The sequence below is a fragment of the Lytechinus pictus genome, chromosome 9 (assembly GCF_037042905.1).
Source record: "Lytechinus pictus isolate F3 Inbred chromosome 9, Lp3.0, whole genome shotgun sequence".
Taxonomy (NCBI): Eukaryota; Metazoa; Echinodermata; class Echinoidea; order Temnopleuroida; family Toxopneustidae; genus Lytechinus; species Lytechinus pictus.
Window position 1 is genome coordinate 12,703,124 of NC_087253.1, and position 24,870 is coordinate 12,727,993.

Sequence of the window (24,870 nt, forward strand, 5' to 3'; positions counted from 1 at the left end):
TTCGATTATTTTAGAATGCATCACGAATTACTGAATGATATTCTTCATAAACACGGAGAGTATTATCAGAATATATCCTCCATGAAAAAATATAAATAAAAAGATATCCGCTCGCGAACCATACAGCTGCCACGCCCACCTCCTTCCTTGGGCCATTGGATTACTGTGTACTGCCCTGCTAAGCCGGCAAGCCTAGCCTGAACACCTGCAGCACAGTACAGCTTGGCGGCCGGAGTATAGCCGGCTAGCTAGCTGCCTCTACATGCGGCCGTCAGAGAAGCAGTCCCTCATCGCAGTTGATATCCGCTTGATTTATGAATATTAGCTCCGGTTTCCTGTTCTGACTTGGAATTGGATTTCGTGCATTCATCCCAGCCTGTACATCATTCATTGCCAATATCAATATGTGAGTGCTTTCACAGTTTCAGTTAAGGCTTAAATTCAAACGGGACTAAGTAATGTCTGAAATTGTCTTGAGATGAAAAACTTATCTAGTCCCACACGTGCACATTTTTGTAAGGTATCTTTGTAAATTAAATCTTGTCACTAAATTGTATCCACTTCCAACATAAATTTGATAACTACTATTGAATTTCATTGATAATAAATAAGACTTTTACTATACTAATACTATATTCTAGAGGAAATTAGAACATAAATAAATGTTTTAGTGTTTCAGAATTCAGGTATGTTTTTTAAACTAAAGACAAAAGTTTCAACTAACTTTAAAGTTTAATCATGTAACGTTAGATCCACTCTAGGCGACACCCCAATACTTACCCGTGCTAATAAACTGGGACTCCACTCACGCGCGTTTGGGCCTCCCTAGCTTAGAACTAAGCACTAATATCACCTTAAAAACTAAATCTACAAGGTATGTATAATCTATTTACAAATTTAATAATGTTTAATCGGTACTCACCGGTTCTTTTGTTGCATTTTCAGACCATTTCTCACAATTCTTCGTAAATATTTGCGGCAAATTTTGTCGCCATAGACAGCTTAGCGTCCATCTTTATTGATAAATGGAGCGCCCTTTACGATAGTTGTAAATGCCGCGGAGAAATTGTTAGGCATTTTGGCCTGTGTTCAAGGCGTTCTTTCTGTTTTATTTTTTATATTGAAGATTGTGCATTTGTTGAATAGCGCCGTCTACGTCAGGTATGAGATCGAGTGTATAAATACACTCTTCCAAAATAATTATGATTCCGACCTGGCGCTGTTTAACTTCAATCTCTTTCACCTAAATTAGCGATGAATGCTAGCATTATAAAATATATATTATTAACGTCTGACGAAAAGAATAACCAACCGATCAGCTGACGAGAACGCGAATCACGTGATCTTCATATCAGCTTCGATAGCGAGTCAGAAGAGAAGAGCAGCTGCCCAGAAAATCAGGAAAAAGCCGTGAAAATGTCAGTTCCCCTTCATTTCTTTCATTTTTTGTTGTTGCTAACGATGCATTTACACTATAAAATTATAATTTAAATAAGAGAAAGGAATTATAGCTTGTACTTGTGATATAATGTTTAAATATCCTGTTCTCAGAGATTTCTAACCAAAAATACTACTGATGTCGCCTATGAGGTCCATACATGTAATGTTGGACCTCATTGGTACTAGGAGTGCGTTAGATCTATAGTATAAATAATAAGTATAACTTATATTATAAGTAATATGGGAAGTTACACAAATTGACAAAAATAATATTTAATATCTTCACTTCAGAAGGCTGTTCCTTAATAGAGGATGAGTGGACAAATTTTACCTTTCCCCGGCCCCAAAATTTTGGGTGTAAAACTGAAAGTGGTGGAATGTAGGCCTTATCCTGAAATAAGTCACCTCTCTTCTTCTTGTGTGTGTAGGTGTGTGTGCATTCGTTGTGTACAAAGTCAATGGGAGAGGAAAGAAGTCACCGCCGCTGATGAAATAAACGGCAGTGAATGTGTGTGTGTATTTGAGTTTTGTCAGACGTGTATCAATCAGATATGATTATTTACGTCTGGGACCGGCCTTTAACGTCACCATCCGAAAGACGTGACCAGGGCTCGAACCTCTGCATCAATTTGTAACTTCCCCGCATAGCTTGGATTACAGGCGCACGCCACAACACCCAGTTATTTGTTTAAAATTTTCAAAATCATAGATTCTACAGAATAAACAACACTTCAAAGAAACCAGAGATAAAAAATGGAGTGGTGACTTAAACCAGGATAATGCCGGAATGTAAGGAGGGTGTAGCTTTTATTTCATGAAAAAAATTACTACAAGAGATCGATGGCCCATGTAGACCGACACAGTGCAGTGGAAAGTTATCCACAGAATCTTGAAAATAATATCTTGTATTACACGGAAAAACAAATTTAGCAAGACTGAGTTTTAAATGCACCGAATGTCTCTCCGTCTGGACAAATTGTAATTTATTTGGAAGCAAACATAATTCCAAACTTTTGCAAACAATATGTGGGCCATTCTTGGCCAGGTGTGTGACAGAAATTATGACAAATCATGACTTCAATTAGTTATATTAGATCTGAAAATTGAAGAGATTTTATAACTAATTATGATGATTTTGAAAGTTTAATATAGGCCTAGGCCTAATTTTTAAATTCACAGGAAATTAAAATTTCAAAATGAAATTAAACTTTCAAAATCATGTTTCTGTGTGAAGTCACGCACGTGACCCACTTTTGACCTCTGACTTTGAACCTGCATATTGGAGACAGCAAAAATATTTCCAAATGATAGCTGACTATTGAAACATGTTAATGTTATATAACCTTTGAATTACAAAATGTCAATTTTTTTTTAGATTTATAACTAATTAAATTGAAGATTTGTCATAATTTTGGTCACACACATGACCAAGAACGGCCCATGTTTTGAGTTGGAAGTAATGGTTATCAAGTTGAGAAATTCAACTTGTAAGGAGGTTTCTATTTCTCACGTGTCTGTGATGTGAGACAGTGAGATCCCATTAATCTGATCCCCATCTAGTTTTATAACAAGAAAAATGGATGCATTATTTTCTCATTTTTGCCCTTTGTCTTCTTTTGACTTAACCTCGATCGAGATTTGATGATAGTCATACAAATTTTGTTTTGTACAATTTATTTTGTTTTGATGCATTTATTTTGATGTACTTTTATAAGACATGATTTGTATGATTTGTACACAAAGAAATGAATCGGTCTATGGACCATCTGTCCTTGTTTCTTTTCTTTATGAATAGTTGTTAGATTAAAATGGAAAATATTTGTTTAAAATTTTCAAAATCATAGATTCTACAGAATAAACAACAGTTCAAAGAAAGAGAGAGAAAAAAAAATGAGCGGACAATCTCCAACTCAGAGAGTAGCAAAACCAGACGAGTGTGACTATGCTCTGGTCCAAGATATGGGAGAAGGATTCCGCCGAGGGACGTCCAAGATCTCGGCCATTGGAACATCATTCACAATGGTCTATGGAGAGTGGGTGGCTGCTGGGAGCGCAGATGGAGACGAGAGTCCGGTGGTCATTTGCATCCATGGAACGCCAGCAACGGAGGGAGCTTTTCGGCCATTGGGCAGCAGATTAGCAGCTGAGGGGTATAGAGTATTAGCTGTTAATTTCCCAGGTTTGCTCTAAAAGTTTTTGAAAATCCCCCCCCCCCTCAATTCGCCCCAGACCCCAAATATTCTACATTCCAACAATATCATATAATCTTAGACTAATCCAACTGATTCTGAGTAGGCCTATCTGTAGGTGATATATAAAACAATGTCAATTCATACAACATAGCGCTTAATACAATATTTCTAAAAACTTCAGACAATTAATTGAGTCAGCTTTAGCATGGATTGGGCATTCAAGGAATTTCTTCCTAATTTGTATGATTTATCTTAATCTTCAGGAAAAGAATAGATGATTTCATGACTTGATTATGATTTTTTCGATTTGTGGGATATTAGTGTCTTGATGAATTTTCTTAGTAGTACGATTGTGATTTGAATTATCTTTTTATTGTACTGTACATTTTGATACTTAAAAAAATGGATTCATGTATAGTATGTTATGTTAACTGTATCGTTATGAAAAATTGAGAGTGGAAAAAATGAATTAATTAAATAAAACAATATAATTGTGAATGATATTAATTATGGTGTAAAATATGTACAATTGCAATGATAGATAAGATTCCATTTTCAATTTCAGTGATCCTGATTGCATATTCTGTCTACACTTGTTATTTTAGGTATGGGATACACAGAGATGGACAGTGAAAGACGCTTTGATTTCTCCGTTACCCACAAAGCTGAGCTTGTCAAGGCGTTTATTTTTAAATTAGAGATATCCAGGTAAATTTTTATGTATTTTCATTCAATATTTTATTTGAACAGAGAACCCCATCAGTAGTAAAATACTGTTTTACTTGTGGACCTCGTATGACATACAGTGGTGTTAAAAAGAATAGTGAACTCAACCAGATAATGAAGATATTTCAAGTGATCAAGTTCTGCCATATTTTATTTATTTAATTGTGAAGTCAGGTGATGAAATAATACATTTAAGAAAGTTTATTTCTCTGGGCTCGCCGAACCTTTTAGTGTTGTTGTCTCCATTCAACACTCAGCATGAAGGAGTGCATTTTCTGGTGGGGTTCACTCAAACTCTAGCACCACTGTAAAACAAAACACACTGCACGTTCAGGCATATAAATTGGAGAAGAGTAATACTTGTATGTTATGAAGAGCCCACACATGGGTAGAACAGTTCTATAACTAAAGTGGCTATACTCAGTAAATGAAACATTTTTTATTAATATTATTTTAAATTATCAAATTTAGTGATAATTCAATTCTCGTCTCTCTCATTTCTTCATCTTCAAAGGGTATCAATGCTGATAGGTCATTCCACTGGAGGTCAGGTCATAGGTCATTTGGCTGCTGATCGGGATTTAGAGAACATCGTCCAATCAGTGTGCTTCCTGTGTAGCACAGGCGTACAGCCTTATGGGTAAGTTTTTTCTATGAATCTTGCCCTCCACTTTTTGGGCCTCTTGGATAGCTATTCCTAGAGTGAAGCTTAGGGGTGTTTCACAAAGATTTAAGTATGACTTAGTGTTGCGTACGGTATGAAATGCTTGACCACATTTAATTGGTCAGATTGTGTCATGAGGACGCGCACTAATGCATATCTATCAATAAGATTGCACGATGCATGTACGCGTCGGCATTTAAGTGCGACTTAACTCATACTTACCGTAAATCTTTGTGAAACTCCCCACTGTATACATAACTGAGACAGTAAAAGCAGTCTTCAGGAGTAGATGGTCTTTTCTGAACTTTGCTCAACATACCGGTACATGTATTTAAAGGGGAAGCGAACTGACCAGCACTTTATGTGGTCTCTCATTGACTGTGTGTTATAAATAACTAGTCTTGAAAATATACATTTTGAGATAACCATCAATAATACAGAGAATTAATTAGTCTTTAATTTTATTCATCCAGAAAAAAACTAAAACGTCTTGAGAGGAAAACTTTTTGTGTTGCTACTCGGTAACATAATTAGTGTGGTATGAATGTATCGAGTGGTGTTTTATCATTCAAGTCGGCCTATATTACAAGACTACACAGCGCAAAATGTTGCCTTATACTGGTCAGATGTGAGAGTTCTGCTGGTTCGTTTCTGTTTTAACGTAAAATGTCATTCAAGGGTGATCTTTTATACAGACAAGCTGCATGTGACCTGTGTATAGAAAATGGGTACCTGGCAGAAATAAAGACAATTAGTACCTTGAGAAGTCTTTTAGCAGAGTGGATATGTGCTGTGTAAATCGTGTTTTTTTACATTCATTTTTTACATCTCTATTTTTCATTGAAATCTTTTTGTTGCAAACATTTTTGATACGTATAATTTGTCTTCTTAATTCTCTGAATTTCAGGTCTCAGAGATACAGCATGGTCCCCTACTTACCCTACGTGCTCTACAGAGCAATATACCTTCCAGTTCTTGGTCCAGTCCTCATGTACCTGGCCTCGATGGTAGTCCATAGGTTGGGATTCCGGGCCAAGACCCCCGAGGCCGGAGTCATGAGCATCTATGAAGGTTATCAGATGAGATTTGATGTGGTGAGGAGTGGAAAAAAATTATTTCTAAATTCTGTTAACCCATACAAGACAATAGATTCTGTTAACTATTAGTTAACAGAATCTATTGTCTTGTATGGGTTAACTTGAGGATTTAAAATCCTCAAGTACCGGGCCTCTGTGATGGTCTAAAAGTTGGGTTCTAAGACAAGACTTCTGAGGCCAGAGTCATGAGCATCTATGAAGTCCATCAGATGAGATTTGATTTGGTATTAAAGGAGTTGACATATTTTATAGAAATTTTCGAAATACATTTGAGACGATTATAAATTTCATGAAATCCTGAAGTACCTGGCTTCAATGGTAGTCCATAGGTTGGGATTCCGGGCCAAGACTCCTGAGGCCGGAGTCATGAGCATCTATGAAGGCCATCAGATGAGATTTGATGTGGTCAGGATTAGAACAAAATTATTTCTAAATTCTGTTAACCATACTAGACAATAAATGTTGACCAAAACCTGAAGTACCTGGCTTCAATGGTAGTCCATAGGTTGGGATTCCAGGACAAGACTCCTGAAGCCGGAGTCATGAGCATCTCTGAAGGCCATCAGATGAGATTTGATGTGGTGAGGAGGTGACAAATTATTTCTGAATTTCGTTAACCATACTAAACAATAAATGTGAACTAAAACGTAAAGTACCTGGCTTTAATGATAGTCCACAGATTGGGATTCAGGGCCAAGACCCCTGAGGCCGGAGTAATGAGCATCTATGAAGGCCATCAGATGAGATTTGATGTGGTGAGGAGTTGACAAAATTGTATCTAAATTCTCTAAACCCTCATGCTTCAGTAAATTAATTATTTAACGGTAACTGATTGTACCTGGCCTTGATGGTAGTCCATAGATTGGGTTCGGACAAAGACTCCTGAGGCTAAGAGATTTAAATACCGCTGATTCCAGATGCACATTCCAGTTTAGATTAGCCATAGAAGGATAGTAGCAATCAACCTCAAGGTTAAGACTGGATATCTACAGGAGAAATCCTATTCATCCATATCCTGATGTGATGTGAAGTGAAGGCTGGGGTAATGCCCTCTACGAAGGCCACAGATGAGATTTGAATTTTAAATTTGACAAAGCATAAAATACTAGGTAGACATATTGAAAATTAGACTATTGGGCATTAGATTAAATGGCACGTAAGACCCAAGTAAGAATTGGATCACATCCAGATAGACCAAACGGTAAGCAGACCAAATCGATGGTAATTGGACCAAGACAGTGGGCTTAGCCATGAGAGTATTGAGACAATTTTAGAATTCGACCATCTGCTTGTAGACCAATTTTAGGTTTAAAAATCAATTGATGGTCATTCATTACAAATTTGCTTCTTGCATCAACAAATACAATTGATTTGCTTTAAAATTGGTCTATCACTTGCAAATTACATCTAAAATTTTCAGCTGATTGCAAATATTTTCTTGCAACACCCCCTTAGTGTATCTTGCTTCATCTTTTTGTCCAGTTTGCCAAGGACTTGACAAGACTAGGAGAAAGGCAGATACCGGTACTGTTATTCTACGGCTTGAGGGACAGGATAGTCGAGCCAGAGTCAATACCAGAGATCATTGATTTACTGGATATCCCAGAGAGCGACGTGAAGGAGTTTGATGATGGAGATGAGCCCAATATAACATTCCATGGTAAGAAATTCATTTTTCAAAGATTCCTTTCGTTTGGTGACACGACGATTGCTCTGGCGACAATCACTCCGGACTTTATTTTGTCTAAGATGTAGGGTTAGGGTTGCAATAGAGTTTTGTTAGGTTTAGGGTAGGTTGTAGTGATAAATCCAGGGCTAAAGATGGACATTCGATTAGTGAGTGGAATTTCGAGCAGAGCAATTGTCATGGAGCCGATTGCAGGATTTGGGGAACTATCTCTTGTTTTAAGGGCACCAATCAGTTATGCAGTGAATGCAAATATCATTATCCTGCCATCGTTAGAAGATCGATTTTCTAAATAATCTTGAATATTGTTTGTGATAAATCTTCGGCGACTCTAGCAACCTGTCACTCTCATGCATTTCCTAGGTCTTGACATGGTACACGTGTATATAAGTATAAAGGAGTTTGATGATGAAGATATGCTTAACCCTAAATAGACTGGGCTATTTTGATGCCTAAGAAGACTGGGGGGGGGGCTGATTCAGCCCCCCCCCCTATGATCTCGGCCGTCGACCACGCGATCGCGACGAAAATTGGCACGTGCGTTACCCATGGCATAATCTCCAAGACTGTGGATCAAATTTTCTGAAAAATCTCATAATTCATTAATTATGCTAATTTATGCGTAAAATAAAAGATTTGCTCTAATTAACTAAATAAGGCCTCTAATCTGCTTATTTAATTATTCACAGACTCTTTGTAGGATTCTGATCAAATGTACGCTTAAAAAAATTCAATATCACAATTCTTTTCTTATGTATTTTATTGTTTTTTAAATTTCTTATGTATTTCATTGTTTTTCGACTTTTTGTTTTTTATTGTTTTTTCAATGGAAATCGTCTGCTACTTTATTCTGAATTAAACAAGATAAAATTAATTGAGTTTGATTAGTAAAATTGAAAATAATGATACATTTATGAATTTTGGCTAAAAACACAATTTGCATTGGATTTGTACACAAATTCACGTTTTTGAGCAATTTCGGGTCGACATGCACTTACAAAATGTTGCGTAATGTCAGAACAACGTACCTGGGCGTCGCAAATTTGGTCTCAAAAGTTGCGCATGATTTGAAAGAAAATAGTCATATAATGGCGCGGTGCCAGCTTTTTGCGTTACAGATTTATCGCGAAAAATGTGGAGGGGGGGGCTGAATCAGCCCCCCCCCCAGTCTTTTTAGGGTTAATATGACATTCCATGGTAAAAATGTATTTTGTAGAGATTGCCTTTTTTTTTGGGGGGGGGGGTTGTAGCTTAAATAATCTGGACTCCGCAGACTAGCTTTGACTTTATGTTGGACTTATATGAGGTTGACGTGTGAAAAAATGACTGACTGAAGTTTGCTTTGTAGGGTAAATCTGATGAGTGAGTGGACAAGAAACAGGTTCTTTTTTTTTTCATTTGGCCTAATTATTTTTATTTTTGCTGCAGGTAATTCTGTGAGACGGGTGGTGCGCTTCAAGACAGGAACCCATCGGCTCCACTTTAAGAAAACTGAACTGGTCCTAGAAGAGATTTTTTCCTTTCTCAGAGCTCTCAGCAAAAAATCTAGATGAAGAATTCTCTCCACCTGCGACCCGTGTCATGAAATCCCTCTAATTCGTAAGGTGATGGACATCCTGCAAAAACTTGTTAATTCTACATCATGTACTTTTGTGGATTGTTGAAGCAAAATTTATCATACTTATGGATGTTTCTGAACGCAAGCCAATTCTCTGTATTCAGATCCGAGTTCTGTCTTTTTGTAGGTTGGCTGGATCATGTCCTGGGGAGTCAGCATTGAAACTTGTATTTCACTGGTTCAGATTTCCAATGCTTGACCAGTCCATTCTCGAAGCTGTGGACACTGGGTGCAGTTACTAAACCATCGCTAAGACTAACTCCAAGTCAGTCAGCCAGATTTTAAATCAGGTTTAGTCACCTGTGACGGGGGTGGCCGATTCACCTCGCACTCACAGAGATCACCCTCACCCCTCCTTCCACTCTGTTTGGTGCGGTTTATTGTGGGTGCATCGTGGTCTAGTGGTTAGGACTCTCGCCTTTGAAACTGAGGGTCGTGGGTTCGAATCCCAGCCATGGCGTGTTTTCCTTCAGCAAGAAATTTATCCACACTGTGCTGCACTCGACCCAGGTGAGGTGAATGGGTACCCGACAGGAGTAATTCCTTGCATGCACTGAGCGCCGGTGATGGTAGCTCAAGCTAAAGCCGGGGTAATAGTAGCAGCGCTTTGTATCCTCAGGCAAAAAGCGCTTTATAAATCCAGCTATTATTATTTCCAATTGGTCTAATGCCAATTCATCTAATAACCAACTCGTCTACTATCATTTGGTCTATCATCAATTCCTCCACTATCTACATGGTCTAATTGCCATATCGTCCACTCACAATTTTTTCCAATAACCAGTTGGTCCAATAGCCTTTTAGTCCATAAACCATTTGGTCTAATTGGATAAGTGTTAATTGGGAAAAATTAATGAAAATAAAATGGGTGTTACACCAACTGGTTATTACACAAAATGGTCATAGATGAACTGTTGATTTGACGAAGTGATTATTGGACCAAATGGTTGTTGGACCAAATGGTTGTTAGACCAAATGTTGATGTATGGAATGGCATTAGACTTAATGAATGTAGACCATGTGATGAGTGGATGAGTTGGCAATAGATGAATCGGCAGTTTACCGTTCGGTGCATCCTCCTCCCTCAACCCAACCCTCCTACACCACTTGCTTCTTTTCATGCCTTTTCCAGTTGTCCCCATCCTCTCTGACATGCCACCTCGAACCCAAGTGGCCTTCTAAAAATGTGATCAATATCCCTGCTCAACATATGTCCATACCAAAATACTCAGTTCCACCTTCTCTTCCAAACCCAGCATGTGCATCAAGACCTCATGATGATTTATGTTTTTCAGTGACCGACCTTGCGATATATGGTTCATCGATACTTGACAGAAATTGCTGTGCAACTGAACGTTCAAGAAGGTATCCTAAGAATGTTCTTATAGGAGACACTACATCTGTGGCTTATGCTACACTCACACCATTGAAAGCTTGAACATGATTCCAAACCGACTAATGGTTTGGAAATAATTTTAAACCGACCGATGGAGTGTCATTCAAAATAACGTAATAAAATTGGTTGGTATGGAGTCGGTTTCATTGTGTCCATTCATTTCATTCTTTCTATAGCAGACATTTTGGCCCGAATTCAAGAAGGTGGTTTTGAAAACGGTTGGTTGAACCCCACGGTTGATTGCATGTTAAAATTACGCTTAATTTAGTGCATATAACAAAATGTCCAATACTGATGTACGCTTTTGTCACTGAGCGCCAAATTGACACCTGTTGCCATGGTTAAGCACCCTGTTTTATTCATGGGTGCACTGTTTTGAACAGAGGACTTATTAATTAAAAACAGTGGAATTATGAATAAAATAGCATACACAACCATGGCAACAGGCGTCAATTTGGGGCAATGTGACAAAAGCGCCCATCAGTATTGGGCGTTTTTTTATTAAACGTTGTAAATTACCGTAAGCGTAATTTTTCACATGAAATGCATTACCATGGGTTCAAAACCACCTTTGTAAATTTGGGCCTTTGGATATTCTATGTAAATAGTTACACGTAAAATTGTTTCATGAAACATACTCCATAGGTATATACAACAAAATGTTATCAAGATTTTTGTTTTTTAAAGTCTTTACTGCCCATACAGCATAGAAACTTGCTTTCTATCGCCTTTTACATGTATATTCTCACATTGTACAATATGATACATAAACATGACAATAAAAAAAACACATGAAAAGGCGTTTTACATGAATGTGCATAACCGTAATGATAATAGAGCGAACTTCCGTAAGTTATTAATGATGATGTTAAAACTAATACAGACAACATTATGTAACACCTGTCTCATATATTTTGGTAGCCACATGGTCGAATATATATGTTTGTCCAATAAGGTCAGCATGATTGTATCATTTTACGTTGGCTAAGTTATGATTATAAATCGTATGGCTTATTGAATTTTTCGAAGTCGACTCTCTTCAAGAACTTCATAATTGTACAGTGCATCCCACAAAAAAGGAAACCCATTTTTAGAGATAGATTTCACAATTATTAAATATATTTTTACTACGAATTTGGTATTCATGGCAAGATTGGAATCTCATCTCTAATTTGAACCATCAGCTTAGCGAATCATTCATGCATGACAGATTACAAACAAATATTGAGGCATGTCAGAAAAGATTTGTGCAAAAGTGAGTGAGAGAATCTTAAAAAAGAATACAAAAGAAATGCTAATGAGCCTATCGTCGTATCATGAACCAATCATGTCCAATTTTTCTGCGCCTTAGAATTTCAAACTTGTCTTGCTAATTAATGCGTGAAGTGTTTGTGTCATATTAGGCATCAACATAAAAAGGAATAATTGAATTATATGATTATGTAAAATGAAAGGAAATATGCATGGGAATCCCAGTTTCCTTTTTTCTGGGACGCACTGTACATTGCCATTCCAATTAAAAAGCTTTTATCATAATTGTTATTGTGTTCACAGGGTAGATTATTTATCTAATCTTATAACTCCCAAGAACATTCTTAATGACAGCTTCATAAGCAATTTGAAATGTGAATCTTTACCAGTACTATTTGAAAATGAAGTAAATTATATGCATATATTGTTTGAACAAATATTTTACTGTATAATTGCAATTTATTGTGTGTGTGTGTCACATTTGTATAATTACTGCAAGAAGGGACTTGGAGGTAATTTTTACAATCACTTCTTTATTATGTCCTTTTTGATTTTGTTGATATTTCGAGTTTTACTTGAAACTTCAAAATAATTTTTATATCATTGGATAGCTTACGATGTACTCTTTCAATATTTGAAATATGAATAATCTTATAAACCACACTAAGTCCCTTCTTGCGGGAAGCCGAAAAATTTGGAGGTGTAAAAAAACGGTACCTGGTAGGATGCAAAAGCCTGTGTGGTAGTATGCCTAGCAATTCAATTTTGGAATCTCTTATTGGAATGTTCCCCAGGGAATGGAGTAAGTACAAATATATGCAAGTCAGGATCCAATGACTAGGCTTATAATACATTTGCAAACTTGTGCTTGGGATCCTTTTGATGTCATTACAATCCCTCTACATTGCAATAAGTTAGAATGATCAAACCCTTAAACATTAAATAAGAGGCAACAAGGTCTAATTTGTTTCAAACACTTGAAGTGTTTGGGATTTTATTAAACAAAATTTGAGGATTGAATAGGACAATGATCAAAGTGCTTAGTGCAAAATGATAAATGTAAATCTGGCTCCACTTAGCGATGAATGGTGATGATGAATGTGGTGATGTTTAATTGTAATGATGATGATGATGATGATGGTGAGATGACGGTGATGACAATGGTGGTGGTGGTGAAATGAAGATCATGATCATGATGACAATGTTAAAGGGGAATGAAACCTTTGGAATAAGTAGGCTTGTGTTGAAACAGAAAAATCGAAGAATAAGAACAAAGAAAGTTTGAGAAAAATCGGACAAACAATGAGAAAGTTATGAGCATTCGAATATTGCAATCACTAATGCTATGGAGATCCTCCTATTGGCAATGCGACAAGGATGTGTGATGTCGCATGTGAACAACTTTCCCTTTGATGGACTGTAAAATACCCCCAAAATATCGCTTTCTGCTTTTTGTTGTGGTGAAACAAACTCTTTATCCATGATGTATTCTTTAAAAATCTGTATTACATGCCCTCCTGCAGGAAGAACACATGATCTACTGATAGATGTGATAACAGAGGCAATTTAAGTGAAATATATACTAAAGCAATGGGGAGAGTTATTCACAGGTGACATCACACATCTTTGTCGCATTGCCAATTTAAGGATCTCCATAGCATTAGTGATTGCAATATTCAAATGCTCATAACTTTCTCATTATTTGTCCGATTTTTCTCAAACTTTCGTTGATCTGTTTCTTTGATTTTTCTGTTTTCACTCAAGCTATCTTGTTCCAAAGGTTTCATTCTCCTTTAATGGTGATGATGATAGTGGTGATGACGGTGAGATGATGGTGATACTGTTGATGGTGATGGTGATAATGATGATGGTGATGATGATGAGTAATGGTAAATGGTGATTGAGATGATGAAAAGAAATTTATAATACATCACTGGCTCACTACTATGCATAATGTCAATGTTTATGCATATCACTTTTTCATTAAAAAAAATCAAAATGCTATAACTTCTATTTTCCTCACTGATTTAAACAAAATCTTCACTACTATGTTAACTTAAATTATATTCTTCTGATTCACATATACTAATGATACAGGTATACTTGACCTTTTACAGGGTCATTTGACCTTGGGAATGTCAGCTATAATACAAAGAGTAGAATAAACATGGCAAGAATAGGGAAAGGATTAAAACTGTTCCAGACAGATGCCCAATCAAGCTCCTGAGATAAACCACAAACTGCTCTAACAAGTTGGGCTGATGGCTGCTTTTGCTCTTCTTCGTGGTCTTTTTCTGGAAGAGAGAAAAAAAAAAGAGAGAAAAAAAATTAGCATGAAATGACAGTGTAAACCGATTTGCTACATAGACATTTCATAAAGACATTTGACAAATTTTTTGCAGAACGTCAAGAACTTGAAAAAAGACAAACTGTTAGCATACATTTGTCATGATGTGTGATGAAGTACGAATGAAACCAATTTATCTCGTTCAAATTTTAGCACAAGCTATACATTCTACACTTTTAAAGAAGTCTGACAGTTAAAGAGATTTTAAAATCCAGCTCATTCTTGCAGAATCTGGGAGATTCGAGAGGATGAAGTTTATAGTTCTGTTTCTTGTTCTAAGAATACTTACTAATTTGATGCCGTTTTTCTGAATGATGTCCATGAACTGCTGGTTTTTAAGGCTAACTGGTGGCAGATATTCATTGACTTCATCGCGTTTCCACCAATCAATCTCCTCGGTACTGAATGGAACAAAACAAAATTAACATATTACGATTGCCAAAAATATGAAGAGTAAATGAAAAATATATACTGTATATAACCCGTTGCATTTCTTAGTGAAAAAGACAATATAAAACAAATTCTGGTAACCTAAACAACAAAAGTAGATTTTTGTATAAAGTATGGTTCATGTTCTGTCTGTTAACTATATTGTTTCTACATTGACTCAACTGCATCTATGCCTTCACCATTACCAGATCAGATTTCTTTATGGAGAATGAAAATTTTTTTATGGAGAATGAAAAAAATACTGGCAACTTGAACTTAATAAATATTGACTGGCCTCGGGGCGATACGACATATATCACCCAAACTCTATATATCGCCTGAGTCGTAGACGAGGGTGATATCAATTTAGTGAGGGCGATATATGTCCTTTTGCCCCCAGGCCAGTCCATAATCATTAACCAAATCAGACATCTAGAGCAAAAATCTTGAAAATTTAGATATTTTACAGTTTCAGAATGGGAATCTATTTTGTCATGTTGAGCAGACTGGGCTCTGAACTTTACCATTGTGATGTAATTGACATGACGCGTCCCTGGCCTAGGGACGCAGTATTTGTCTCAACTTGAAGTACAGCTCTGCACGGTTCAAGGTCGCGTACAAAAGCGCGTAGAATACCCGGACGTTACCTCTGCCTTAATGCCCGCTACATTTCCATTCATTTTCTCATAGATTTTCCTGAGCGGGCAATAAATTTGTCCGTGGTTTAACAAATGGAAACTTATTGACCAGCCACTTGATCCCAGTCTTAAGCAGGCAATAATGTATCAAATTTGCCCTGCTCAGATGTCTGATAAGGTTGATAATATGTAATATTTTTAACTTACCCATATTGCGTATAGTGATAGTGGAATAACGTTGCTCTGATGTACTTGGGCGGTTTATCAGGAAACGGACTGTCTTTGATCAGGGCAAGTACTGTACAAAATAAAAATAGGAAAAACCAAAAATAATGTTTAAAATAATCATAGAAAATACATAAACAGTACAGTACAGCAACAATTTTTAAAGGGATACAATTACTCTATTGCGCTATATAGAAACTCATGACATGATTGTTATTAATTAAATGAATGCGATTTAATTATCAGTTTAGTATGTTGGGAAACTGGTTGTCTTTGATCAATTTTTTGAGATAGAAAGAAAAAAAAGAAAATAAAGTAACATTGCATTGAAAAAGAGGAAGACTATTGTGAGCAACAAGAAGTAAAAGGGAAGAAAGTGGAACAAGGAAAATGTCCGAAAAGAAAGGTAAAGGGATGGTCCGGGCTGAAAATATTTATATCTGAATAAATAGAGTAATATTTACAGAGAAAAATACTGAATATGTCATCAAAATCGGATAACAAATAACGAAGTTATTGAATTTTAAATTTTATCAATATTTTGTGAAAGCAATTATATGCACATTGTCATGAATATTCATTAGGTGGGCTGATGATGTCACATCCCCACTTTCTTTTTTCTTATGTTATTACATGCAATTAAAAAAGGTTTTATTTTTTCATACATATAAAATGATGTGTCTCCTTTATGATGAAATAAGTTGCGGCAATAAATAACTGATGCACTTAATCAGCTGTCAATCCAATTGTTTAAGTTCTTGGTAGAAAGTCTTTTAATAAACTAATTTCATATAATAAAATACAAAAGAACAAGTGGGGATTTGACATCATCAGCCCACCTAATGAATATTCATGACGACATGCCTAGAACTGTTTCACCGGAATAATGCAAATCTTTAAAATTCAATGACTTTGTTATCTGATTTTGATCAAATGTTCAGCATTTTGCGCTGTGAATTTTACTCTATTTATTGAGATAAAAATATATCCAGCCTGGACCATCCCTTTAAGAAGAAGAGCAAATACATGATGATGAAAAGGAAGGAGAATATAATAAAGGGAAAGAAAAGGAGGTAAACATACCTTCCGGCTGATCTGTAAGTAATCTATAGACCATATTGAGGAACCACGGGTTGTGACGGTATGAACCCAATGCCGCAAACCACATCTGCCAGTCTAACCTGGGCTGGTGAGGAGCTGAGAAAGAAAAGGTCATGACCTCTGAACTATCAAATGGTATTGACTATCATTATGCCAGATTTGGGGATTATTGATAAGATCTTAATGCTGCAAACCACATCTGCCAGTCTAACCTGGGCTGGTGAGGAGCTGAGATAGAAAAGGTCATGACCTCTGAACTATCAAATGGTATTGACTATCATTATGCCAGATTTGGGGATTATTGATAAGATCTTAATGCTGCAAACCACATCTGCCAGTCTAACCTGGGCTGGTGAGGAGCTGAGATAGAAAAGGTCATGACCTCTGAACTATCAAATGGTATTGACTATCATTATGCCAGATTTGGGGATTATTGATAAGATCTTAATGCTGCAAACCACATCTGCCAGTCTAACCTGGGCTGGTGAGGAGCTGAGATAGAAAAGGTCATGCCCTGTGAACCAGAAAATCATGGTATAAACTATCACAATAAACTAGCTTCTACAGGAAATTTGAGTTGGGTTGTCTATATGATAATACTATTAAAGCTGCAAATCACACCTGCCAAACCGGGCTGCTGAGTCGAGATAAAAAGATTGAAAAAAAAAATGTCATGAAACCTGACCTATCGATTCATGAGATAAAATCATAATAATAATACATGAGATCAGTATAGCGCACTTTCCATCTTGACTAGATGCTAAAGGTGCTTCAGAGCAGAACAACAAAAACTATTTTAAATAATACATGTCTGAACAATAAATCAATGTCTATCAAAAAGCACTCTTATACAGGTATGTTTTCAGGTTGCCCTTGAAGGTGGTCACTGAAGTCTGGGTTTTCAGACTCTGTGGGAGAGAATTCCACAGGCTAGGCCCTGCATGAGCAAAGGCCCGTTCCCGTTCATATCACTATGAACTAACTTCGGTGAGAATGGGGGTGTTGACAAGAGAACCTAATGCTGCCAACAATATTTGCTTGTTCAACAAATAAAAGATTAATACAATATCAATCTTCCCCCCACAGCAGCATATGATTGAAATCATCATCCCATGGGCACAAATTGTAATTCAAGAAATATGGGGCCGTTTCATAAAGCTAAGAGCGACTTTAAGAACGACTGGTGATCCTTTCTTACGCGCTAAACAATCGCCAATGGTGTATACCATTTTCCACAAGAAAGGATCACCAGTCGTTCTTAAAGTCGCTCTTAACTTACGAACAGCTTTATGAAACACCCACCTGGGCATTAACTTCTGCTTACAATTGTTATAGTCTACTGAAATCCTTGATTTCCAACAGCCAAGAACAAATTCAAAATGACAGATGAGAAACTTCACGAAATTAAACTAAACTTACCGACCCAAACTGGAGCTTCAGATACATTGCCAGGCTTGTAGAGAAACTCATAGGCCTGAAGTGAAAAAGAGAGAGAAAAGAATAGAAAATTGGGTAATAATAGTGGGACTGTTGGATGATATATAATAATGACTATAAAAGACATTTTTTTTCCTCTCTTTCTTGAGAGTTTGGCGGATCCAGGGTGCACGCCAGGGGAGGGGCAATTCCAGCCCGTGCCCCCCCCCCCTTTCAGAGTCATAGTCAATATTTTTAATGTGAATATGTCACACCAAATATTTCATTTGGAATATGCCGTTATTTTATTGAAAACCTCCTGTTTCTTCTTCTTTGCTTGTCAAATTCAACGCGGGACAAAATTACCTCCATTTTTTAGTGATAGCCCTTTTTTTTTTGCTTGTCAAATTTTCCTTGGGAAAATGTGCGCCCCCCCTTGGGAAAATCCTGGATCTGTCCCTTATAAAGGAATAAGTTTTTTGGGTTTTTTCAAGAGTGATATTATATACAAGTAATACTTACAACATGAATTGCAACATTTTCTTGACTTCTCATACACAAAATTGTGTATATCCATAATGATTCAAATACAGTATGATGAAACAAATTCAGCGATCAGTCCCTTATCGCTATGATTCAAATTTTTAAAGTTGCATTTGACATGATGATTGTAAACTATAAAAGACAATAAGACCTGGAAAGACTGAATATTATCAGGAGAAAACAATTCAAAGAAGCATTATAAATGAAAGCATGGGGGAGTAGCTGGCCAGTTATACAATATACATGATTACTTATTATCCAATCACTGCATGTATGCCATGCAAATATATCACCAGCCACCCAAACAAACAAAAAGTCGCCAGGACAGATTCTCTGTAAAAAGCCATTTTAGTAATTTGGTCTTCAAAAAGCGAAAATATAAAAATTAGCTTATCTGAAGGAGTAATTCTTCTTCATACTGTCAAAATGTTCAAGTTGTAAAGTTGAATAAGAAACAAGATAGAAGAGTTTTTTGACACGTTTTTCCCTGACTGCTTGGAAGTTTAACTGAGAATGCATAATGTGTATATCTCATGCTTGAGTGATCCCTGGCCCCGCGTCTTTCAAAGAGTTACAATTGATCCAATCAATCGTAACTTTAAAGGAGAATGAAACCCTTGAAACCAGCTGAATCCATATCAAAGAGAAAAATCAAAGAAACATATTGTTGAAAGTTTGAGGAAGATTGAATGAATGATAAGAAAGTTATGAGCATTTGAATATTGAGATCACGAATGCATTGTAGATCCTCCCATTGGCAATGCGACCAAGATCTGTGATGTCACACACGTACAACTCCCTCATTACTTTAGTACTTATTTCACTTATATTCTCACTTTTATAGAATCTATCACAAGGTGAGGTGTTCTCTTTATGAGAGGACAAGTACAGAGGTTTCACAACATTATATCATTGATGAATCGTTTGTCATATGATTAGAATGAGCAAAAAGATATGTTTTGGGGTATATTTTCAGTGTCCAAAAGGGGAGAGTTGTTCATCTGTGACATCATAGATCTTGGTCACATTGCCAATGGGAGGATCTCCATAGCATTAGTGATCTCGACATTCAAATGCTCATAACTCTTCTATTGCTAGTCCTATTTTACTCAAACTTTTGTTGATCTTATTCTTTGATTTTTCTGCTTTCACAAAAGCTAACTTGCTCCAAGAGTTTCATTCTCCTTTAATATGGAAATCCTTTAGTGTCATGATTTTTTCTACAGGAAATTTGCAAAATGTCTGTTGTAAACAAAGGAGAAAACACCAAATTGTCAAGAAACCAATGAATTTATGGATATACATTCACATCTAGAAATATTTTTGAACAAACATGCATTTTATATGTTGACTTTGCTGGCTTTTGATAGTTGCGATGATTGGATCAATCGCAACTCTTTGTAAGATGGGCCCGTTTTCTCCTAATTATTTTAAGCTCTTACTTAGTTTATTGTGCATGCGATCAAGTATTTGCGTGGGTTACTGCTGATCCATTTTGACAAGTTATATATCATTTTGAAGCTCAGGATGTGCTTTTTCAAACTCAATGAAATTCTCAAAATTCATTTTGCATGACGTACTGGTTTTTATGGGGTGGCTGGTCACACATCATATTAGCAACATGGGATTTATATTTCAACACAGCCATAAGAACAAAACTCTCCCACAAAAAAAAATTAATTTAAGTCAATCAAAGCATTGAAAGACCTCTCACCTTCCAGCCTCTCTCGATGTTATTGCTGCCCTCTACGATGACCTCAGGTCGACCTCCGACCCCGGTCATTCTTCGGAAGAGACCGAAAGAGTTCACAACCTGGAGGTGGTCCAAATTGGACTTCCACTTGTGGACGGTTGGAGAAAGACTGTCATAGGCCTGTCGATCCACTACAGAATGAGGTACCTGGGAGTAGGTAAGTCAATGAAAATAAAAAATACACTATGATTCTCTACAGAATGGAGTACATGAGATTAGGTAGGTCAGTGAAAAATTAATATTAATTAATATGCGGTCAGACACATGCCTATCAATCTGCTACAGAATGAGGTACCTGGAAATGGGTAAGCCAATGAAAATGAATATATTCAGTCAGGGGCATAATGATCCCCTACATAATGGGGTAAATTACATGTAGAGTGGGTAAGACAGTGGAAATTAACTCAAGTTGATTGAAGTCAGACTCATAGTTTTGTGATCCACCACTGAATGGGGTTTCTAGAAATGGGTAAGTCAGGGAACATAAATAAAACATGCCATTGTAGTCAGTCATACACATGTCCATCTACTACATAATGAGGTACCTGCAAGTGCGAAAGTCAGTGAAAAAAAATACAATATGCCACTGATATACATGTACTTCTCAACCAATCAAAACCAATCAGTTGTCAGCTCTAACAATTTGTTGGGACTATAAATGTGAAATACTCCTGGGCCCCATCTTACAAAGAGTTATGATGGATCTCCAATCAATCTCCATGGTATGGAAATCCATCCATACCATAATATTTCTACAGGAAATTTGCACAATCTCCTTCGTAAACAAAGAGAATCACATTGAATCTTCAAAAGAATGATGAATGTATCACTATACACGATATCTAGAAAATATTTTAAACAAATTTGATTTTTAGACGTTGACGTTGCTGGCCGTCCATAGTTGTGGTTGATCGGATCAATCGCAACTCTTTGTAGGACGGAGCCCTAGTGCCATTATAATCTAATTATCACATTTGCCATGTGATCAATTTGATTTTAAAAAAAGTTGTTGCTTTGTTGCTTTGGATTTAAAGCATGTAATGGCCATCGCACACCTTACGACCGTACGCGATCCGATTTTGGAACAAATCGCATTTTGCTCATTTTCTGAAAATATGAATGGAACATATTATTGTATCTGAGGTTAAAATTAAAACTAATATAACCATTTTGAAAGATTGCAAGCCTTTATTTTGGAGTAAGGACCAAATTAGTTTCAAATCGCAGCCAATCGTATGACTGCTATGACGTCATTACGACTAGATATTAAAATTTGCTTTTATTTTAAGAAGGATGATAGCATAGTCACAGATTTTAACATACATTGTAGGTATTTGTACGATGATTTCAAACAATACACAGTAAGATATTCCAAGTCTCAGTTTTAGCATCAAATTCTACTACGTTTTATTCCAAAATTGAGTCGCAGACCAATCGTAAGGTGTGCAGTCACCTTAAGGCAATGTTGAATATAGACCCTATGCAATGTTTATTAAAGAATCTTCAGAGTAGTCTACTTACAAGGCTTATTGTGAACATGAATACTGCTATGATGGCAAAGACGCAACACAGGAACACTGACCAACATTTATTAAACACGCCGGAGCTAAGAGTCGCGGATCTATGGAATAATAAATCAAAGAAATATTTGTACAATTCAGCAAACTTGGACACTTAAACATAACATTCTAACATGAAATTTCAATAAATCTGGCAAAATACTTTTGAGATACTATAGTCAATCAATAGATGAATATGCTATAAAGCACCTGAAATTAATTTGTAAGTGTATGTGTATTAACTTTGCACTTTTTGCTGTTTGTTTTTTTTTACTCTAGCCATGGGAGCCTGCCCATGAGAGGCCAACTTACATTTTGGCTTCATTTTTGTTTCCTTTTTTTCTTATTTTTCATAATAAATTCAATCAAATATTTTTTTATGTTTAATTAAAATCCTGCATTTTTAGGAAAAAGAATTATTTCTCTTCACTTCACACACTCACAGTAAACTCATCCACACAATATAAAGTATGATCTATTTGACTGGTATCATTGTATCCTTTCTTAGACTTACCACCACAATGCTCTAAGTATCACTGAACCCACAGAAATGATACCCTTCCACAAAATATAAAGTATGATCTGTTTGACTGGTATCATTCATTGACACTTTCTTAGACTTACACCCATGATGCTGTTAGTATATACAGCTCCCAGAGAAATGATACCAATCCACATTTATAAAGCATGATCTAATTGACTGGTATTAATATTGACCCTTTCTTAGTCTTACCTTTAAAATGCTCTAAGTACCACTGAACCCACAGAAATGAAACCCTTTCTCACACTATAAAGTATGATCTGTTTGACTGGTATCATGCATTCACCCTTTCTTAGACTTACATCCATGATGCTGTTAGTATATACAGCCTCGAGAGAAATTATACCAATCCATATTTGTAAAGCATGATCTATTTGACTGGTATCAGTATTCACACTTTCTTAGATTTACCTCCAAAATGCTCTAAGTATCACAGAACCAACAGAAATGATACCCTTCCACACAATATAAAGTATGATATGTTTGACTGGTATCATTCATTGACACTTTCGTAGACTTACACCCATGATGCTGTTAGTATATACAGCTCCCAGAGAAATGATACCAATCCAAATTTATAAAGCATGATCTACTGGACTGGTATAATATTGATAATTTCTTAGACGTACCTCCACTGTGATGTAAGTGCACGGCTCCAAGAGAAATGATACCCATCCACATTTAAAAAGCATGATCTATTTGACTGGTATTAATATTGACCCTTTCTTAGTCTTACCTCCACAATGCTGTTATTATCACAGCTCCCAGAGAAATGATACCCATCCACACAGTATAAGGCATGACATTTGTGAGTGCATTGAAGAAATCATACTCACTGAAGGCTGCAAGAGAGATAGTGAGATAAAGGAAGAGAGGGAAAGAGGGGAAGAAAAGGGAAGAGTCGGAGAGGAAGAAAGGGAGTGAGAGAGGGGGAGAGGAAAGAGAAAGGGTAAAGGGGAAATAATAAGATACAGAATGATTGGAATTTGTGAGAAGAGAGAGTGGAATGAATTAGATAGAATAGGGGGAAGGGGACAGAGGGAGAAGGGGGGATAGAGAGTAAGTAAGCGGGAGAGATGGTGATAAGAAAGGATTAGCATAAAAAATTAACTTGGCATCACAATATATCTATATATCGGGTATCTTAAGGCATTTAAAATGCATACCATATTTGGCCTGCGTGTTTTACTTGTGCAATAGTAGAGCATATTTTATAATGCGCCAAATCTTCAAAATTCCTCATAGGCTCATACTGTACAAAACTTGCAGTGAAATATCTTGCCAAAGTGCAGTCTAATAATTTAATAAATAATGATCATTCGAGATACTAACAATTACAGTGTAGAGGGTTTTTCTTCATGGGATACCACATATATTCTACTTGTCAGGGTCAATGTTGGATTTGTGCAATATTGGTCCAAACTTGTTGGATATTTCAGGTTACCCATTCTCAGATATCCAATTTCACATATCACAAATTCATGACGAACTAATGACGCATTACTAACAGGAAAGTGAAAGAGTTTCAGTGTATACTAAACATGAAAAGCGACCCAATGAAAAATGTGCTGATTACCATTTTGGTTCATATGGTTTAGTGCATCATTGTAAGAACATTCTAATACTGGAACACTATTAAACGATAATTAATTTCCAATCTTACGAACCATCATACCTGAACGAGCCTGTTCCTTAGCATTTATTATGTTAAGTGTGAAGGGACCCAATATAATAATAATAAATGTAATAGTACTACATACAAATTATATAGTGTTTAATTATACATGTTTCAAAGCGCTAAAAAGAAAGAAAAGGATAAAAGTATGAATGTAAAAGATATCTAGGATTATAAAAGAACATGAAATTCAAACATCATTACAAAATTAATTAGACAACTCACCTAAATTTGATGTAACACTGAATGAATCAAAGTCTATCTTAAGTTCAAAATAGTGGATAAGACCATAAAAAAGACCCGCATAGACAGACACACAGATCGCACTCCGTAGAAATCGAGAGAAGGATGTGCCTAAACAGAGAAAACACAGCCAAATGACAAAGTACATCTAATAAGTTACAGAATGTTCTATTTGTTGCAATGATTTATTATTTGTGATGAGCTGATATTGTCATAACTTCACATAAATAGTCATTGAATATTATTTCAAGCTTCAAGACATAAGTAAAACTTGGCTGCATCAATCAAAACAAATTACAGGAATTTGACTTTCCATATATGTACACATG

At 36.3% G+C, this 24,870-nt stretch overlaps 2 protein-coding genes across 3 annotated transcripts in view; one reads left to right on the forward strand and one right to left on the reverse strand.

The window, feature by feature from the left end:
- The first annotated feature begins 165 nt into the window (after nt 1–165).
- On the forward strand, nt 166–12,508 carry LOC129268780 (uncharacterized hydrolase YugF-like). 2 transcript variants are annotated; one of them, XR_010294645.1, is made up of 8 exons: nt 255–406; nt 3,285–3,619; nt 4,238–4,340; nt 4,873–4,998; nt 5,930–6,116; nt 7,602–7,779; nt 9,235–11,103; nt 11,295–12,508. XR_010294645.1 is itself a non-coding variant. In XM_064104719.1 (7 exons), exons 2-7 carry the CDS (start codon nt 3,331–3,333, stop codon nt 9,357–9,359), a joined length of 1,008 nt encoding a protein of 335 aa, XP_063960789.1. In that variant the 5' UTR covers nt 166–406; nt 3,285–3,330; the 3' UTR covers nt 9,360–12,508. The 2 variants fall into 2 exon arrangements, 1 of the variants encoding a protein (XP_063960789.1); XM_064104719.1 differs by having other exon boundaries at nt 166–406; nt 9,235–12,508.
- Nucleotides 12,509–13,029: 521 nt separating this feature from the next.
- The window catches only part of LOC129268265 (lipase maturation factor 2-like), a 28,033-nt gene continuing 16,192 nt past the window's right edge, over nt 13,030–24,870 (reverse strand). Inside the window, exons 6-14 of the mRNA XM_064104718.1 lie at nt 24,524–24,652; nt 23,360–23,465; nt 22,045–22,144; nt 20,485–20,670; nt 18,231–18,285; nt 16,794–16,907; nt 15,693–15,783; nt 14,708–14,819; nt 13,030–14,365 (exon numbers count right to left, since the gene is read on the reverse strand). Of these exons, the coding sequence (XP_063960788.1) occupies nt 14,210–14,365; nt 14,708–14,819; nt 15,693–15,783; nt 16,794–16,907; nt 18,231–18,285; nt 20,485–20,670; nt 22,045–22,144; nt 23,360–23,465; nt 24,524–24,652 (1,049 nt within the window). The 3' untranslated portion in view covers nt 13,030–14,209. The remainder of the gene's footprint in view (nt 14,366–14,707; nt 14,820–15,692; nt 15,784–16,793; nt 16,908–18,230; nt 18,286–20,484; nt 20,671–22,044; nt 22,145–23,359; nt 23,466–24,523; nt 24,653–24,870) is intronic.

Coding starts and splice junctions, on each gene's coding strand:
- LOC129268780 (XM_064104719.1), top strand. CDS start 3,331: ATGAGCGGACAATCTCCAACTCAGAGAGTAGCAAAACCAGACGAGTGT. Junction 3,620..4,237: donor ATTAGCTGTTAATTTCCCAG/GTTTGCTCTAAA, acceptor TTGTTATTTTAG/GTATGGGATACACAGAGATG. Junction 6,117..7,601: donor ATCAGATGAGATTTGATGTG/GTGAGGAGTGGA, acceptor CTTTTTGTCCAG/TTTGCCAAGGACTTGACAAG.